The sequence below is a fragment of the Battus philenor genome, unplaced genomic scaffold, assembly GCF_028537555.1.
Source record: "Battus philenor isolate CCGP_79_NKW_IND1 unplaced genomic scaffold, ilBatPhil1.0.hap1 SCAF_27, whole genome shotgun sequence".
Classification (NCBI taxonomy): Eukaryota; Metazoa; Arthropoda; class Insecta; order Lepidoptera; family Papilionidae; genus Battus; species Battus philenor.
Genome location: NW_027181690.1, coordinates 351,804 through 368,219, shown reverse-complemented (window position 1 = coordinate 368,219; position 16,416 = coordinate 351,804). Strand labels below are relative to the sequence as shown.

General features: G+C 41.6%; 1 protein-coding gene across 1 annotated transcript in view; it reads left to right on the top strand.

The window, feature by feature from the left end:
- The window catches only part of LOC137925520 (NACHT and WD repeat domain-containing protein 2), an 80,942-nt gene that overhangs the window by 60,090 nt on the left and 4,436 nt on the right, over positions 1-16,416 (top strand). Inside the window, exons 12-19 of the mRNA XM_068768977.1 lie at positions 727-889; positions 1,931-2,139; positions 6,839-7,097; positions 8,506-8,687; positions 10,489-10,565; positions 12,314-12,862; positions 14,023-14,140; positions 15,699-15,828. Coding sequence (XP_068625078.1) covers positions 727-889; positions 1,931-2,139; positions 6,839-7,097; positions 8,506-8,687; positions 10,489-10,565; positions 12,314-12,862; positions 14,023-14,140; positions 15,699-15,828 — 1,687 coding nt within the window. The remainder of the gene's footprint in view (positions 1-726; positions 890-1,930; positions 2,140-6,838; positions 7,098-8,505; positions 8,688-10,488; positions 10,566-12,313; positions 12,863-14,022; positions 14,141-15,698; positions 15,829-16,416) is intronic.

Sequence of the window (16,416 nt, the reverse complement as noted above, 5' to 3'; positions counted from 1 at the left end):
CTGCAATTGGATGACAGTAACAAGGTCTTTCTTTGAAAAAGGGACAATCAAAATTAAAAAAAAAAATTCCTGCATTAGATTCACACCTTTTGACAGATAGAAAAACCAATAAATAATGGCGCGAAACAGAATTTCTTTTATTCATTTTTTTTCTAATGTTACGATTAACGTCATCAAAACCAGCCTGAATCCAATGGTACTATAAGATATTTAATAAATATAAACAAAAGTGTTGACAGCAAGGAGTATATTAAAAATTTATTTGACAAAGAAAGATAAAAATTAATGGAATGAGGTGTGGGCTGTAGAAAAAAGAGCAGCATATAAGAGCGGTATATAATATAGAGTTGTTCTAGTGTTGTTAAGTATCAAACACATGTAACTCTTTTAGAGAAAAGCTCGGTGATAATTCATAAATTTATAAAAATAGCGATGCACATATAACACTAGATATAAAGATGTTTGTTATATCTATCTAGGCTATTACTTCACGGTATTACAATGCACTCGTGTGTATCTAAATTATCTTGTAATATATTCAACAAGTTTATTAAACATATACTTGTAAACTTTATTATAATGTGGAGGTACAACAATAGAGATTATGAACGAATTGTTCTACAACTGTAATGAAGATATTGATAATGGTCGCAAAAAGCACTTCTAAGTTTATTGTCATGTTTAAATGACTAATAAAATGATGTGTTTATATAAAATGATGTATAGGAGGCGGGGTCGCTGGCGAGCGCCCTGGCCCGACTGTTGGCTGCGCTGGGTCGCTCCCGGCCGGTGCTGCTGTGCGTGGCGGCTGCAGATGCCCTCCGCGGCGCCCGCTGGCTGCCCTCTCGTCTGCCCGACAACGTCAAGATGCTGGTCACTGTCTCCGAAGGTAAGAGAAAAAAATTATTTCCAATTTTGACAGCCGACGAGTTTGTGAACTGGACTAGAACAATGAAGGAAGTTTAAAACATTTATACTTCGCAAACCAGCGAACCGTAAATCAATATTTTTTATTAATTTAAATGTACATTGTGAAGTATATAAAATACAGTTATTTGTACATAAAATTGTACCTTTTCCTTTCAATTTTAATGATATATCGAATCTTTTTTATTTATGTACATAAAAAACTAAAAATTTGTATTTAAAGGTAACAGGTCTACGCATCTCATTTGTGTATGTTCTTTGCTTGTCGCAATATGTGGCTTGTGGGAATGTTTTCTAATGAACCAAATGCGGCTCATAAATGATCTCCATAGTTTAAATGGTTCAATAAGAGATGGCCCACTGACGCGGTCTGTATGGAAATTCTCAATTTTTCAAATAGCGTTTAACGTGTTAAATGTAAAATATAAATTTAAATTAATTTAATATAAGTGTTTAATATAAGTAAAATAATTTTTTAAAAGTATGTTAGTTTCTTATCTAATGTTGCAATATTTTTGATAAAACTGGTTCAAGATATACGCAATAAATATATCGAATGCAGCAATTATGTAAAAGTCCCGCTGTTTCATAGCCAACGTCATTCTTAATTCAAATTACATTTTTGTTCCAAATATTTAAATGACACCACACCAAAGAGGTTACAATTTCTTTAAAAAGGTCGCTAATGTATCTCATTTCATTAAGTTTATAAAAAAAACAGCCCAACATCTATAAAATAAATATTTAATGGAATCAGGCGTTACCTCGCGGAAGTCCATCCTAAGTAAGAAAAGAGTCACTCTGAGGGGTGAAACACGTGTTGAGTAATTTGGCGGTGGCGGTTGTGTGATTCGCATTGTTTGACGCATACGCATTTATCAGCGGGCTGGCGGGCGGTGCATTTCATTGCACGACTACCACTGCATGTGCGGAAGTGGCTAAATATTGGTCCTTTTCTTATCTATACAAAATTAAAATTATTTATGTTCTCTTGTGATAACAGAAGCTGATGAGCCGTCGTCTTCCGCTATAATGGCAGTGCTGTCCTCCGAGGACGGTCCAAAAGTGGTTCGTGCGCCAGGAGTGTGCCTGGAGGAGGCGCAGGCCACGCTGACGGCGTGTGCGGCAGCCTACTGCCGCACAGGCGCCGCTGCACCTCCCCCACAGGCACTGCAAGCTCTGCGACGTTGCACGCTGCCGCTCTACGCTAAGGTAACTCTCGTAGCAAACAAACACCTAACTACGTAGGGCGTAATGTAATATTAATTATCAGTACTTAAAAGTGAAAAAAAGAATTTATACGTGTAGTACTGCCTGAAGGTTTTCGAGTGGGTACCACGAGCGGGGAAACGTGTCCAGTAGCCAGCACTAGTGCCAACTTCCGCCATCATCACGTCGGCAGCTATCGCCTGACACGGTGATGATGATGGCCCACTGTGAGGCATATGCCACCCCCCAAATATCGCCACGGTGACTGGTTTTACACTGTCACCCCCATCTACTATAAAGTCTCATACCCTGAACACACACTGATTATCTACGGCAAAGTAGAGCCATTACACTTGACCGCTCATTAATGGGCACTCTCCCGTGGACGACATATCCTCGTCGGATCACAGGGCAATTGTGTTCAATCTGAAGCTTGACAAGTCCCGAGGCACGGATGTCAAGCGGACCACACGGCAGTACACTACCCGTAGGGCAGACTGGGGCGAGTTCCATCGAACTGTCGCCCGGCTGCTATCGGATCGCTGCCTGACGTCTGCCGAGGTGAATCAAATCACCGAGGAGGGGGCGTTGGACAGCATGGTCGGTCGGTACGTGGAAACCGTGAGGGACGCTTGCGAGTTGGTCCTGCCGAAGGCCTCCAAGCGGAAGAGGACGGAATTGCCCTGGTGGTCCGAACAGCTCTCTCTCCTCAAGGCGGATGTCTTGAGGAAGAAGAGAAGGATCAGGGCCGCGAGGCCGGCTCGTAAGGAGCTGGTCTGGCGCGAGTACTGCGACGCGAAGGAGGCATACCGCCTCGAGGCGAGGCGCGCTCAGACCCATAGCTGGAAGCGTTTCTGCGAGAGGCAGGATCGCGAGACCATGTGGGACGGGATCCACCGTGTGATGCGTCGCACGGAGGTGAGGCGAGAGGACGTCCCCCTCGTCCAGTCAGGTAAAGTGCTGGACGCAGCGGGATCAGCTAGGTTGTTGGCGGAGGTTTTCTTCCCGGAGGATGACCCCGGGAAGGACAATGCGGACCACAGAACTGTAAGAGCTAAGGCCGATGAAGTCAATTCGGGGGACCATGACGGAACATGCGATCCCCCGTTTACGATGGAGGAGCTCCGATGGTCCGTATCGACCTTCAATGCCAAGAAGGCACCTGGCTCTGACGGACTCACCGCGGACATCTGCCGAGCGGCCGTCGCCGTGGACCCCGCTCTGTACCTCGCGCTCTCCAACCGGTGTCTCGCGCTTTCCCACTTCCCCACGAGATGGAAGGAGGCAGTGGTCGTAGCGTTGCGGAAGCCGGACAAGGAGGACTACACGCACCCGAAATCCTACAGGCCCATCGGACTCCTGCCGATTCTCGGCAAGGTCCTAGAGAAAATGATGGTCCGTAGGATCCGGTGGTACACTGCGCCGTATGTCAGCAGCCACCAATACGGCTTTATGCCGCAGAGGTGTACCGAGGACTCCCTGTATGTCCTGATTCAGCATCTGCGAACTCGGTTGAAGGAGAAGGAGATCGCAGTGCTGGTATCATTGGACATAGAGGGAGCCTTCGATAACGCCTGGTGGCCTGCTATACGGTGCAGACTGGCAGAAACTCGCTGCCCCGTGAATCTGCGGCGCCTTGCCGACAGCTATTTTAGCGATCGCAAGGTGTCCGTACGGTATGCGGGGGCAGAGTGGGCCAGAGAGACCACCAAGGGGTGCGTGCAGGGATCCGTAGGCGGCCCAACCTTCTGGACCCTCCTCATCAACCCTCTCTTGGAGGAGGTGGTAAAGACCGGGACACACTGCCAGGCGTTCGCAGATGACGTCGTGCTGGTCTTCTCGGGGCAGAAGGCCCAGGACATCTCGAGTCGGGCCAATGCCGTTCTCGCCCATGTTCATGAATGGGGGGTTAGGAACAAGCTGAGGTTCGCACCACACAAAACCGAGGTGATGGTGCTAACCAACAAGCAGAAGTTCGACTACCCATTACTGAGCATGGGGGGCGAGCCGCTTGGCCGGACTGGGGAGGTCCGGATACTAGGCCTCACAATTGACGATAGGCTCACGTTCAACAGTCACGTGAAGAACGTGAGCAAGAAGGCACAGGGCCTCTATCGTCAGCTGTGCAGGGCTGCGAAGGTATCTTGGGGTCTGAACTCGGAGGTGATCAGAGCGATGTATCTGGCGGTGCTGGAGCCGACGATTTTGTATGCAGCGAGTGCATGGGCGCCGGCGGCTAGGAAGCTGCTGGTCCGCAGGCAGTTGGACGCGGTCCAGCGGGGCTTCGCGCAGAAGATCGCGAGGACCCACAGGACCGCGTCCCTGCACTCGGCCCTTATACTTGCCGGGTTGCTTCCCCTGGACCTTCGGGTCCAAGAAGCAGCCCGCTTATTTGAAATAAGAAAGGGTCATTCCCGGCAGGTGGTAAAGGACCGAGACCTGGAGGTACCGGTCAGCTACCTGAGACTACCGCACCCGTCTGGTCAAGTTGGTGTGGAGTTCTCCTGTCTGGGGGAAAGTGCGGAGGAAGTCCGACTTGCCACCGCGACTGCCGACTTGGTAATTTATACCGACGGCAGCCGCATAGAAGATAAGGTGGGTGCGGCGTTCTGCGTCAAGCGGGGCGCCGCAGAGCTGTACACAAAAAAGCTCAAGTTGGGCAACTTCTGCACCGTATACCAGGCAGAGCTGCTGGCTCTAGCTGAGGCAACAGGGTACGCGGCCGGCGAGTCAGCGCAAGCCTGCGCCATACTGAGCGACTCGCGGTCCGCCCTCGAAACTGTCGCAAGATCGGACACCCTCCATCCCTTAGCGTTAAGAGTGAAGGAGAATGTGATGAAAGCGAGAGAAAAAGGGAAGGATGTAAGGTTGTTTTGGGTGAAAGCGCACGCGGGGATGGAGGGGAACGAGAGGGTGGACCAGCTGGCCAAGGAAGCGGCCCTGAAGAGTAAAAGACGACCAGAGTACGAGAGATGCCCTGTTTCATTCGTCAAGCGGCAACTGAGACTGGAGTCGCTCGACGAATGGAACAGGAGGTATGTGGAAGGAACGACGGCTTCGGTAACGAGGATGTTTTTCCCGGACGCCGTCTCAGCCTACCGCGTGCTCCGCAGCATCGAGGTGGACGCGGTCTCGGCCCAGCTCTTCACGGGGCACGGGGGGTTCTCTGAGTACCTTCATAGGTTTAAGCTCAAGGAGGACCCCTCGTGCTTCTGTGAACCGGGCGTGGACCAGACCGTGATCCACCTTGTGGCCCGGTGTCCCGCATTCGGGGGACTCCGGTTCGGCTTCGAGTGCCGGTCTGGTGTGCAAATCAAGGAGGAATCAATAGCCTCCCTGATAGGCGAAATTGAAACTAGAAATGACTTCCTCGAGTACTGTAAAATAATCATAATACAAGCAATTAATAAAAATAAAACTAGGTAAAAACAAAACAAAATAAAAACAAGACTGATGTAAAATAAATAATTAATTGTGTAAGAAAACAACTGTGATAAATGTACCTAGTAAATAAGAACTGTAAAAAAATAAGAGGACGAAAGAAAGAGGAATAGAGTATAAGGGCATAAAAGAACAGAAATGTAACATGATAGACAGAAAAGAACGGATGATAAGATGAACAAGAGAAGATCATGAAAATAAAAAAAAAATTATGTGAAAAAATAATTGTAAAAAAGGTCCCTGTCCCAAAAATCAGATAGGGGTACGAGAGGCCCCCAATAGCGGGGGTCATAATAAAAAAAAAAAAAAAAAAAATGGGCACTCTCCGTAAATAATAGTAATATTGCAAAGAAGAAATTTTGAAACAATCACGGGGAAGAATAAAATGTTTCTCTGAAAGAACTGTTTAATTTATCTTATTTACCCATTGGAATTTCTCTTTTACATGTTTCAAATAAGAATTATTAATTTATAACCGCGTAGCAAACCACCGTCTACGCATGTTACTTAATTCTCGTAGCTCCGCGTAGCAATAGTCTACGTCGTAGCAATAGACATATCGACAAGTAGAATACTTAAAACTAAAAGATTTTTTATTACATATCGAGTATTGTCTCTTCAGGAAAATATATTAACAACATTGAAACATGCAGGATGATTGATGAGTGAATTTATGCTTATTTGTCAGCAAATAGCTCGGCTTTTACACCTATTTCCAATCAACTTTCATAAAATGATCTATTTGAAATATGCTAAAATATTTTTTTATTCTATTGACATGCAATAAGCCAATATGTTTAGTATAATGTCTGCAAGAACAGAAAGGAAACAATAATTAATATCCCACTGCAAGGCGTAACCCTCTCCGAAATATCTATGGGGGATATACCATAATCGCCACGCATGGTAGACGGGTTGGTCTGCTCATCGTCTGGAATTTTGTTTGTGAGCAGCGGCAATTAAATAAAATTAATACACAAAATATGAATTATTAGATTGCATCCCGGGAATTGAACCAGCGACCTAGGATTGCATGTCATAGTACTCTACCGTTGGTCTACCACTATTCTCAATTTTAATATGTAATAGCCCAAAATTTTCTTACTATATTTATGTTAACATAGATTTTTGGAATAAGTGCACCATATATACATTCATATACTTTTTACCTCAGTAACTAATCATGACCTCTGCTTTAAATTTTCTCTCTCTCTCCTTCATTAGCTCCTAGTAATAAGGTTCATTATCGTCTCCATTTCAGATTCTCGCGTGGCAAATATCGTTATCGGCGGAAACGTTCACCGAACAATCCGAACCCGAAACCGAACCGGAGCTGGTCATCTGTGAAGACTTGGAGACGCAACTCATGCAAGTCTTGATCGCGACCGAGAATGCGCTGGGCGAAGACCGGGTGCGCGCGTGCCTGTCGCTCCTGACCGCATCCAGGAGAGGACTCGACGACACGGAGATCCTGGACATGCTGGCTTACGATGAGCTCTTCAGAAGCGAGGAAACTTACCGTAAGTGCAATATGTTTGTGCATCTTGCAGAAAATTATATATATCTCTCTCTCTCTCTCTGTTTATATGTATATATGAAGTGAAAGTGGGCGGGACAGATCGCTTCTACAACCGACGGCATTTGAATGAAGGCAGCGCGATGTATATATAAATATATATCGGAACCTTGAACAACGACAATAAATGTCGCTAGTAGCAGATCGCCTTGGCATATTGTTTTACGTCTGGTAGTTCGGCATATAAGAACCCCGTTATCATGAAGAGTTAGCTTAATACTAATTAACACACAAATATAGTACATAGTAAAAAAGGACTAATATTTAGCCACTTGCCAAAGTGTCTGGCACTAATGTGTTTGGCACTAATCGGTGTAACATAACTCCTGAGGATGCCCCGTGGAGGGGTGAAACACGTGTTGAGTGATTTAAGGGCGGTAGTTGTGTAACTCGCATTGTTTGCCGCATGCGCATTTATCAGCATGCTGGCAGGCGGTGCACGTTGTTGCACGACTACTACTGCATGTGCGGAAGTGGCTAAATATTGGTCCTTTTCTTCTAATTTTACGGTTCGTATTTAGTTGTGAGAAGGAAAGATGGATGATGTGTTTTTATTTATTTACTTAAAATAAAACCAGAGAAAATAATCAAGCCTTTACTTGTACGATCCTATACACAAATATATATACTATAATTATATAAAAAATAAACTAGAAAGTCGAAACTGGGATAATGTAGCAAACTACGGTCAAGGAACGAAGATAAAGGAAGGAAGGTGATGGACGGGAGACGATTTGAATGATAAGATAGAGATTGTGAATGACAGAAGTAAATTGTTATATAAGAGAATATGAAGAATGAAAGTAGAATGTGAAATGAAAGAATAAGATTAAAAAAAGACATCGTCAGAGTTGTATATTTTTGCCCCCACACGGAAACGAGAGGTCCAAAAAGGGGGACATTTTAATGTTTTTTGCTTTTTAAAGCAAAAAAATACGAAAAATCCTCCTCCAATTTGAGGATGTAGTCAATGTGTTATCCGTTTTTCTTAAGATCCAAATCTGAGCCCCGGAATGTACCAGGAATATGAGACCTGTGACGTTTATGTCCAAAATCAAAAAATAAACTGTTAACTTTTTTGACCTGTTGCCAAACAAAGCTGTAAACATATCCATCATTAATATGCTGAAATTTAATAAGAATAGGCTCTGTTATAAGGCATATTACTATATTATTAGTATTATTTAAACAAAAATTGTTAATACATCAAACAATGGGTGTTTTGTTTTTAGTTCTTGTCAATAGATGGCGCGCTACTAACTAACGTATACATTATTTTAAGCTGACAATTATATATTATTGTAATGATTTCATAGCATAAAGCTATAATGAGTTTAAATTTGCACGCGCAGTGCCGTGGGCTCCGGCGTCGCTGGTGTGGCCGCAGCTGTGTGCGCTGCTGTCGCCGTGGCTGCGCTGGGACGCCCGCGGTGCAGCCCGCTGGAGGGACGCCGCCCTCGCGGCCGCAGCCGCCGAGCGCTACCTCGCCCCAGCGCCACACCTGCCCAGGCTCACCCTCCTCCAGTATTATGAGGTCACATCTTTACTCTAAATAAGTACTCCAATACCCATCACTACGAAGCAAAGGCCTGCCGCAAAGATCCTGTATCCAGGTTTTTTTTTTTCTCGTACCCCTATTTATGGTGGGACAGGGACTTTATTTGCAATTTATTTTTTCACATAGTTTTTTATTTTCTTTCTCTTCTTTCGTACTTCATTGTCTCTTTCGGTCTATTATCTATCTTTCATGCTACAGTTCTTCCATCTTTCTCTTTTGCTCTGTTCAATCTTTCATTCTTTCCTCTTTTGTTATTACATTTTTCATTTTACATTTTTTTTATTGTACATTTTTATTTTACATTATTATTACTTATCCTATAATTATTCTCTGTCACAGTTTTATGTATCACTTTGGTTCTATTTTATCCTTTTTTTATCTATTTTCTATTTATTTATTGTGTTTGCGTTTTGTTCCTTTCAATGGCACATTTTGCAATTGTTTCGCAGAGGGCTATGAATGAGTTTTTATCTATTCCGCTTATCAGGGAGGCTATTGACTCCTTCCTGATTTTTACGCCAGACCGGCACTCGAATTCGAGCTGGAGTTGTCCAGGTTGTTGTGACCTTGAATATGTAATCAACTTAGGGCTTATTTGCGCCACGTCTACCAGCTCATGATCCTCACTCAAGGAAGGAAATTTCCACCAACAATAATACACACCTGGACATGTATTTGTTCCTTATTTGAAGCGCAGTTACCAATATATGTGATAAGCGGGTGAAGGTGAACTACCACCCGAACAAGTATTGGTTCCTACTCCAAGGAAGTTTAGTTGAGAGTCGAGGTTGCGTATATTTATATTTATACAAAGACCATTTACAAGCTACATGACACTACGCTAGCGGCTGCATCAATGACATCGTCCAAATTCAAATCGAAAAATTCTAATTAATTATTATATAAGAAAAGGACCAATATTTAGCCACTTTCGCACATGCAGTGGTAGTCGTGCAACAAAGTGCACCGCCCGCCAGCCCGCTGATTAATGCGTATGCGGCAAACAATGCGAATCACACAACCGTCACCACCATATTACTCAACACATGTTTCACCCCTCCACGGGGCATCTTCAGGAGTTATGTTACACCGATTAGTGCTCGGTGTTTGGCACTAATCACCACTACATGTGGCTAAATATTGGTCCTTTTCTTACTTAGGATGGACTTCCGCAAGGTAACTCCTGATTCCATTAAATATTTAATTATTATGGTCGTAGTAGCCAATAAAATGAATATACATGAACGCTACATTTACATTGAGATCTTCTACTTCGCTTCCTCATGACTGAGGGTCATATCTCTCCAGCTTGTTATATTTTGTCAAAGTTTTATGAAACTATGCACGATGGTGATGAATGTAAGTTGCCTCAATCCTGCATGCAGGTGACCGTCCACCAGCCTTTTTACCCACCATATTTAAAATATCTTTATTGAAATAGTCATTGATATACACTTTTGAATCTTCATTTATTTTATCATAAGCAGTAAGCTACCAGCGGATCGAAATGCTGTTCTACTACTAGTCGACAGGAAACTCGATAGTTACTTTTTTAAATTAAATTTAACAATTATGAATCTGTGAATACATTATAATATCAGCTCAGATTAATAAAGGATTCGTTAAATTTTGATGACAAAATTTAGGCATTACCATTTTCTTCTACATTATTATTTGATTTTTATCTCTTTCTTATCGATAGTCAACATAACTTCTTTTTAATGCACAACAAGTAATCGTTAAAAAATTTTGAAAATATTTTTTTTATTTGTTCCAGGGGGTGTGGTACTCCGAAAATGATCCAAAAATGACCGGCAGATTAATATCACAAGAAAACAAATTCTCCGACGATTGGTACGTACCTAATCTTATCTTGTAAGCCTTCTTGTTATATCGTTTGCAGAAAAAGATAGAAGAAAGTTACATCGCCCTCAATTAGCTAAGAGAGACGATACCAGATCTTTCTGGAACACTGTAGGAAGATAATCGGAGCAGTTATTAAAAGGAATAAGGCATGACTCAATACAAGGGACTAGATAGATAGAGATAGAAGAGACTTACGACGGGCCTAATAAGAAGTAGGCTTTCCTAGTAGTGTCAGATCACAGAGAGAGTAGTGTAGAAGGCTGTGCTATCGAAGGCTATCGAATCAGAAATGAAATCACCGACGTAGCTCGAAGAATTTATCGCCTAAAGCAGATTCCCAAAGTGGACTATATCGACCCCTAGGGGTCTATCACAACCTGCAAGGGGTCTACGTCAGCGAAAACAAATTTGGGGGTCTATGAAATGAAAATGGGGGTCCCCGATAGTGGATCTCAACACATACACCGATATTTACTTTCATCATACTATCTTATAATATCAAAACATTTACATTATTTATAAAAGTACCTATGAAGTTAAAAAACTATTATATGTTTATAAAATTGTGTAAGTTGTAGAATGTTGGTATTCGGTTTGTGGTCGCTATACAATTTGAACATACACTAAACTTCACTACAGTTAGAAATTTACAGGAAATCAATATCAGGTAAGTAGGGGGTCTACCCAACACGGAAAAACATGGCAAGGGGTCTACGACACAAAAAAGTTTGGGGAACTCTGTCCTAAAGTGACATGGGGCGGAACACATCGCTCTTACAACCAGCGGCCGCTGGGTAGACGCGGAATGGATAGCCCCCCCCCCCCCCCCTCGGCGGACTGACGACATGTTACGGTCACGGGTAATCGCTGGATGTTGTCAATATTTTATCGTAAATAATGCCCCTGCTTATATATGGCAAGGGAGAACGAGAGGTCTCCAAAACGGAAGCCGATTAAAAAAAAGCCATCATGTTAAATCCTTTTTATTCCACGCCGACGTTCGGCGACATCTCTTTTATTATATTTAATGGACCTTTCTATCGAGCATATTATATCTATCACCTTTATGCACGTGTGGTGTACAAGTCTATCACTGAAGTCTATTATTTCTACATGTTACTCTATAGACGATTCCTACACAGATCTCTTATACCCATAAATTTATTATAATGTTTTATTCAAAGTGTCCATTGCAATGTGTCTGAATAATATCTTATTTAAAAACTGATTTCAGTTAAGTTCTTTAACAATACGATGTAAAAAAGATTTTCAATAAAAAATTATAATTATGAAAAAAAAAACAAGTAAGAAAAGGACCAATATTTAACCACTTCCGCACATGCAGTGGTAGTCGTGCAACAAAGTGCACCGACCGCCAGCCCGCTGATAAATGCGTATGCGGCAAACAATGCGAATCACACAACTAACACCGCCAAATTACTCCATTTGATTCCTCCAAATGATTCCATTAAAAAAAAACATATCGAGTAACATTTTTAAGCGTTTTGTTAAATGACTATGTATGGTACTCGATAATGGTAAGATATACGATTTTATAAACAAGGTAAGGTCATTTGATGACGTCATCACCAACATTATTATATGAGCCAATAGACTCTCACCGCAAGGTATTGGCCTCCCCCAAAGATACATATCCAGCGACTAGTGGGAGGCCAGGCCACATAGTTATGATGAATAGAATGACCATTTTAATTATTTATTTTTTTGTTTCACAGCTACAACACTCGGAAACTAGATGAGCTACCATTCCAACATTACCATCTTCTAAGAGATGATCCGGAAACGTTCTCCGTGAAACCTTACTTCACCAAGCTGGACTGGATCCACGATAAGCTCGCTGCCACCGACTGCGGTCACTTCTTGGAAGACATCGCCCTGGTGCACATCGATCCTCTGCCCGAACACCTCGCTGTCCTGAAGGATGTCTTCGAAACACACTCGTACGCCTTGGATTACGACCACCGGCAGTTCTACGGTCTCCTACGCACGACATTAGAGAAGAGAAAAAGAGAAGGACATGAGATTCAAAGTGAGATAGTGGAGGAGTGGTTGGCGCAAGTGAGGGAGCCACCAGTGCCCACTTTCTACCCGGTCAATGAGGACTTCTATAAGGTTGTGGAGAATAGAGAGAAGAGAGATATATCCATGTTGGAGGGTTTTGACAGCAAATCTTATGACTTGATAGTGAGGTTCGACACACGGGGGAAGTTCATAGCGACCATCTCCACGGAGAGAGAAGAGATTTGCGTCTGGGATGTGTCGAGGTAAGTCATCTGCCATCATCACATCACATCTTCAGCTGTAGAATGATACAGCCATACCCCGTAGATTTTCCAATAAAACCGTTCAGCCTTTTCGCAATGCAAAAGGTATTGTTAAATATACAGTTTATTAAATATTCACTCTAATAAACCACTTTAAAAATTTAGATCTTTCCGATGGACCTCTCACAGATGATGTATTTCTACGACATTTTCGAAATTTGTTAACATATGTAAAAATAGAGTCAAAGTAAGGCCAAAACTTTAATTCTTTACTATAGAAAGCAGATAATTTTTCGTGTACCCTGCTTAGGAATTGTGAACATCCATTTTTTATCTTTGTAAAATTAACTAGTAACTTATAAGAATAATTATAAATAATTATAAAATATAATACAGGCAGATTTTTATATTAAATTCGTCTTAAAAATCTCCTAAGTCTAAATTACATTTATATTTACTTTTTTTATTTGTAAATTCTTTATTTATCTCTTCGTTTCTTTTGTTCGTTTTTTTGTTCTCTGATAATAAACGGTCAGCAGTGTAGGAATTTTTAGAAGATATATAGATAACAGAATTTTATATTTATATATGCATATAATACCTTTAAACGGCCTTCCCATGTTCTTCTCTTTTTATAATATATCTGCTAGACTGTTATGCGAGACTCTGTGTTTGGCACTAATCGGTGTAACATTACTCCTGAGGATGCCCCGTGAAGGGGTGAAACACGTGTTGAGGGATTTAACGGTGGTAGTTGTTTCGCATTGTTTACCGCACGCGCCTTTATCAGCGGGCTGGCGGGCGGTGCACTTTGTTGCACGACTACAACTGCATGTGCGGAAGAGGCTAAATATTAGTCCTTTTCTTACTTAGGATGGATTTCCGCAAAATAACGCCTGAATCCATTAGATATTTAATCTGCTAGTTTCATTATAAATAAAGATACTTTGGTAACTTTAAATATGATTAAATTATGTTTTTACTATGATTTAATATGGGCACATGACATTTACTCAAGCTTTTCCTTTGTGAAACTCCATTTCCGTGTTAGCTACACATTTCTAGACTACCAATAAACCATTATATATATATATATATATATATATATATATATAAGTGCTAAAATATAGTCTAGTTTTAATAATTATTTAATTTTGCAGATGTAAACTGGTGAGGAAGTTGATTGGTGTTACCCATCCAATAAACCTGGTGCCCATCGACGAGTACAGATGTGTAGTTCTGTGTCGTCGGGAGCTTCGGGTCTACGACCTAGATCAGGTTATCATCTATTTATTTATATTTATATTTACAAAGTTATCAATGGAAAATTCCAATGTTCTTTACTAATCACCCTATAGTCTAGGGATAACCATAAAGCAAGTTGTGCAAGCAAATGTGGTGATAGAAAAATGGGAGAAGATAAATTCTTAATATACATTATGAAGTACTATTTTTTCAGCTGAAAGACTACCATTGCAAATAATAGGCCTCCTATAAAGATCGTCACGGTGACCAGTCCTGCGCTGCCCGCTATGTATGGTCACCACTCGATAACCTTTCAGCACCAACGGCCATCAGTCGCACATGCAATGGGCCCCGCCCACTGCCATTTCAGACGAGAAATTCTTCGAGTTACGTCGATGCTCTTGGTTTCTCTGCGGATCTCATTTCCGATTCGAGTACTATACTTTGTACTGATAAAAGTATACTCGAACATAATACTTACTTACTCCGCTGGCTCAGTGACCCAAAGTGGGTCTTGGCCTCCGAAGCGAGAGACTTCCACTTATCTTGCGCCATCGTCTGCCATTGGCTGACATGCAATTCGCGCAAGTCTGCCTCAACGCGATCGATCCAGCGATACCTGGGTCTACCCACTGGTCTTCGAACCCTCGGTTTTTCCAGGTACGCTACCTTCACGCTCCGATCCGATCCCATTCGCTCCAAGTGACCAAGCCAGCGAATTCGTTGAGCTTTATATTCGCCAATGATATTTGGCTGTGCTACTAAATACTCAATTTCGGCATTCTTTCGGAGCCTCCAAGATCCGTCTTGATTTCTCGCTGGTCCCAAGATCTTCCGCATAATTTTGCGTTTCGTCACTAGCAGTTTTTGTTCTTCTTTCAAAGTTAGCGTCCAAGCTTCACAGCCATACATCAATATTGGTCGTATTACGGTTTTGTAGATACGGACTTTTGTACTTCTGCTTAGGAGCATAGATACTAGAACCTTGTGAAGTGCTGCACTGCATCTCAGCGACATACATAGTCAGTCACTCAAACACAATATATACATAAAATACACTTACACGTACAAAATGATTGAATTTAGATCCAAAAACTTTAAAGAAGTGAATTTTGTTATAATTAAAGTCACCGATGTAAATCGAAGAGTTACACATCTAATGTTCATTGCATCGTGTAACCGATTGTCTATAGGCACTGGAAGGTTCTTGAATGACCACGAGCCAGTAAACGAAGTAGAGGGTTGTGATTGAAAACAAAAGAAAATGTGATGTATGAAAGAGGATGTAGCAATAGAAATTGTTAAAGATGAGAGAGAGGAAAACTAAAATAAAATAGTAATAATGAGATAAATAATTGATAGATAAGTTCCCTGTCCTAAGTATGATAGGGGGAACAAGAAGCCCCCAATAACGGAAGACATTAAAAAAGGTGAATCGACAACATAAAGTCTGCGCGCGCGCAGCAAATGACATGTCATCGTGGCGAGTTTTTGAAGAGGCCTGTCGCTTATTGCGAGCGACTATCTGCTGTCGTGATGATGATTTCAGTTAAAATAATAAAGTTTTATTCATTTGAACATTGTATTCCAGGGTAAATTCGTAGTGACGTTGAAGGGAGTGATGAATCAAAAGATGCCGTACTATGGGCTGCACGACTCCAAGCACCTGGTCGCGCTCTCCAGGAACCGGATGTACGTCAACCTCATGAACATTGAAACCGGTAATGCATCAACATTCTTAATTCAAAAATTGAAAGTACTACATACATTGTATTTGTTATTGACGTCAAGGAAATTACCATTGTATTTAAACGGTTTTATTTAGTTCGACCCGTACGGAATTTATTTAGGTCAAAATTAGAAATTGAAATTTAAACACCTTCCCGTTGTCAGATTGATCTGAAATTTGGTACACACATTTAATTTATGATAATACAATATAATAAAATCAATAACATATAAATTTAAGATGGCGGCCGATACAAAATGGCGGATTACACATTTTTGCTTAACCCCCTCAATATGGGTATCAAATGTAAGGGCTACACTAGTAAAACTCGATGATTATGTCAAAATTTAAAATTCAAGATGGACGCCGTTCCAATATGGCGGACTAGGTACATATTTTTCCACAACCACCACAACATGGGTATCAAAAAACCGTTTAACTTAAAAGTTTTTTAAATGTATTTATTTACAATCATATTACAAAATATAGTGACCGGTGCTCTGTCGCAATTAAAATAGTACCGCTAAATCAAACTTTTTCCATTATTTTGTTTAAAAAAAATTAATTTTTTTTCTAAATA